Below are 3,342 nucleotides of genomic sequence, written 5' to 3'. Positions count from 1 at the left end.
CAGCTTGACCATGGTCGAAGCTACCGCCCACGAACAAAGGAAACACATTAGCAAGTTTGAACAGGCATAAAAATCTGCCAGTCGAGAGCAAAGCGTTGAACACTATATGCATAGAAACCAAGCTAATAATCCTTCACAATGCTCCACAGCGTTCGCGAGTCTGTCCAGCTTATGCAGACGCTCCTTTAAAAAGACCTAGTTCTTCAACTTTCTATCCAACGTTGGTGCAACTGCACGAAATTTCCCGTCGTGGTCCCGCAGCTCAACGTACACTGGGGAGGGAATACCCAATGGCACCTATGCATAATTTTCCCGCGGTTTTTTGTGCGGGGCAACTTCACGACCTCGACACTGTACTTGCACCACGCAGCGCAGCATGCAGTCTCATGCATGCACGCGTGGAAACTCTGATGATCGTAGAGCCCTACGTACCTGCTTCGCGTTTGCTGAGGCTGAAGTACAATGTACAATTTTTTTCCTTTGTGTTGGTGAAGAATCAAACTCAAAGCAAGACATTTATTTCCTTCTTGGAAGGCAAGGGTTGTCACAGTTTGCTGTTGTGTATAAGTAGCAAGTTAGTTAGAGATCAGTAAGCAGCTGACACAATCATGCCAAGCAACGCTCATTGTATCGTCCCTGGCTGCTCAAATCGTAAAAGCAGCTGCAAGTTTGGTTTGTTTGAGTCTGATGATGCGAACTCGCAAGGACGAAAAGTGTTTGTGAAGCGTCGTCTATGTGGATCAGACCTGGCTCGTGTTGGCTGCGGAGGAACAGCAGAGGTCTGTAAAGCTGTATCTTTTCATCGTTTGCCTAAAGATTCGGATCGACGCCGGCATATCAGGGCCGAGTGGCTTGCCAAAATACCAAGAGTCAACACTCCTCTTTCTGGAAACTCGTATGTCTGTGGGGTGCACTTTCCTGGTGGTCGACCTGTGACGGAGGACGAGCCACCTTCCCGTTTCTTGGACAAAGCCGTCGTAGTGAAGAGGAAGAGCCGTGTTTCGACAGGCGAAGTCAGTCGACCCGTTGAAGCGATTGATATTGATGACGATGTTGATTTACCAGTCACAGATGAATCGGTGCCTGAGGCTGCAACACTTTTAGCTGACCATGATTATGGTGAAGTTCCCGTTCTCCAAGAGAACAAAATAAAGACTTTGGAAGCACAAGTGGCTAAGTTGCGGTCCCAGTTGGAGCAGGCCTTGTACAATTTGGATGAATCGGAAGAAGCTTTGCGGAAATGCCAACTCCATTACTCGAACATCCGACATGACAACAAGATTGTACTGTTTTACACGGGCCTGAGTTCTCTGGCGTTTGACTTGTTGCTGGATCAGTTGCGGTGTGGATGTCAAGACATGTGCTTTGCTACTAAAGTGCCAGCTGATTTCCTTGGCCAGGACAGCCGTGGCAGACGAAGAGCATTGGCGTATGAAGACGAGTTGCTATTGACCCTTGTCAAACTTCGGCATGCTTTCCCTGAGTCAGATTTAGCACTGCGATTCGGAATAGATCAATCCACGGTGTCCCGAATATTTTCAACGTACATTCGTTGCATGTACTTCTCTATGAAAGAAGTGGACATTTGGCCGAGCCGGGCTCTGATTGATCGCTACATGCCCGACGTCTTCAAAGACAAGTACCCACGCACCCGGGTAATTATTGACGCAACAGAGTTTCCCATTGAGAAGCCAGCCAACCCAACTGTACAAGCAGCCACCTGGTCGAATTACAAAAACAGGAACACTTTCAAACTGTTAGTTGGTGTGACACCTACCGGTGCAATATCGTTTCTGTCTCCTCTTTATGGCGGGCGCATTTCTGATAAGAAACTGACAAAGCGAAGTGGGCTAATGAAGTTGATGGAGAAGGGTGATGGCATCATGGCCGACCGTGGTTTCGACATTGCCGATCTGCTACCGGAGGGTGTCGATCTCAACATACCCCCGTTTCTTGGTTCTCGAGATCAGCTTGATGAAGAAGAGGTGATCGAAACTCGGCGTATTGCTAGCGTGCGTATTCATGTGGAGAGAGCAATGGAAAGGATCAAGAACTTCAGGATAACTCACTTCTTATCTTCCGTGTTGTGCCCTTTGGCTGAGCAGATCATATTTGTGTGTGCATTCCTCACTAACTACATGGAGCCCCTGGTACCTCCGCCTGTTAGTAAGCCATCGACACAGTCTGCACACTTTTCCTCTGCTGCAGAAGTTGCCCAGATATCACCAGATGCAAACATTTCCGCAGTGGCTGTTTCAGCTGGCACATTTCTTTCACCTGCCATTACTGCTTCTGCTGCTGCTTCCGCTGCTACCAAGTTGTCATCTGCTGTAGCTGCTACTTCTGCTGCTACGAACGTGCCATCTCCTGTAATTGCTACTGCTGCTGCTATCAGCGTGCCATCTTCTTCTGTAGCCGCTGCTGCCTATGTGACCACTCCCGTATGTTTGTTTTGCAAGCGCTCAGATGGCCCACTTCTTAGAGTTTGTAGGTCTTGTAACTCACGCTACCACCATATGATTGTGTCAGAATGATGATGAAGATGGGCGTCTATGTAATTCTTGCTTTATGACCAGGCCGCTCTGTTGAAAGCTTTTTGCGCATGCCGATATTCCTACGTGGCCTCGGTATTTTCTTCCCCTCTTTTCTTTGTGTTATGTTGTGAGTAATGGTGCCCCTACACAATGATGCTTATTTCACTCAGGACTTCGTACTTCGAAGTAGAAGTAGTGATGCTCCTATTTGTCTGTTTGTGCTGTTCACCAGGTAGGAAATGTGGCCTGTGACTGCTGCAAGTGCCGCTTACTTTGAAGTAAATACGAATACTCATGTAACGTTCATGCCTTTTTGAACTCCGTTGTAACACGGAATGGCGAGCTATTGTAAACCAGTTGTACGTGCCGTTTTTTGTAGTGGTTACCAGTAATGGCAGTATAATTTACTATAACGCACTGTTTACAGCAGAGTTCCACTGTCTTGGGTACATGTATACAACACTACCTAATCATGTACAAATGCAGGAAGCCGGTTGCTGATGGAACTATCCACCATCTAATCACGGCGTTTATATCAAGAAGGAGCTACAGAACAGGGCAGAACAGAAAAAGCTATAATAAAGAACATAGAGTGCAGCGTATAGAACAGTTCAGACACACTTACAGAAGAAAAGATTGCCACAAATCAGGGAAGAATGTAAACAGTCAAGACTACAGGAACTGGAGCAAAGTGAGCAATGGTCATCTCAGATGACGAGGAATATATCTATTACCAAGAAACTTGATCACAGAGCCAGTTTCGGGAGAACATGATCAAAATAAAATGTTCGGCAAGCTGCGAGAGTTT

The 3,342-nt window shown here is 46.8% G+C and overlaps 1 protein-coding gene across 1 annotated transcript; it reads left to right on the top strand.

Moving 5' to 3' along the window:
* Positions 1-608: 608 nt before the first annotated feature.
* On the top strand, positions 609-2,441 carry LOC135830746 (uncharacterized; the record flags this gene model as incomplete). The annotated part of the gene is made up of 1 exon (XM_065342966.1): positions 609-2,441. A coding segment is annotated over exon 1 (1,833 nt), but the record flags the coding sequence as incomplete, so codon positions are not given.
* Between the last annotated feature and the right edge of the window lie 901 nt (positions 2,442-3,342).

Source organism: Sycon ciliatum, unplaced genomic scaffold (genome assembly GCF_964019385.1).
Source record: "Sycon ciliatum unplaced genomic scaffold, ocSycCili1.1 SCAFFOLD_535, whole genome shotgun sequence".
NCBI lineage: Eukaryota > Metazoa > Porifera > Calcarea > Leucosolenida > Sycettidae > Sycon > Sycon ciliatum.
This window is presented reverse-complemented; position numbering and strand designations above follow the sequence as displayed.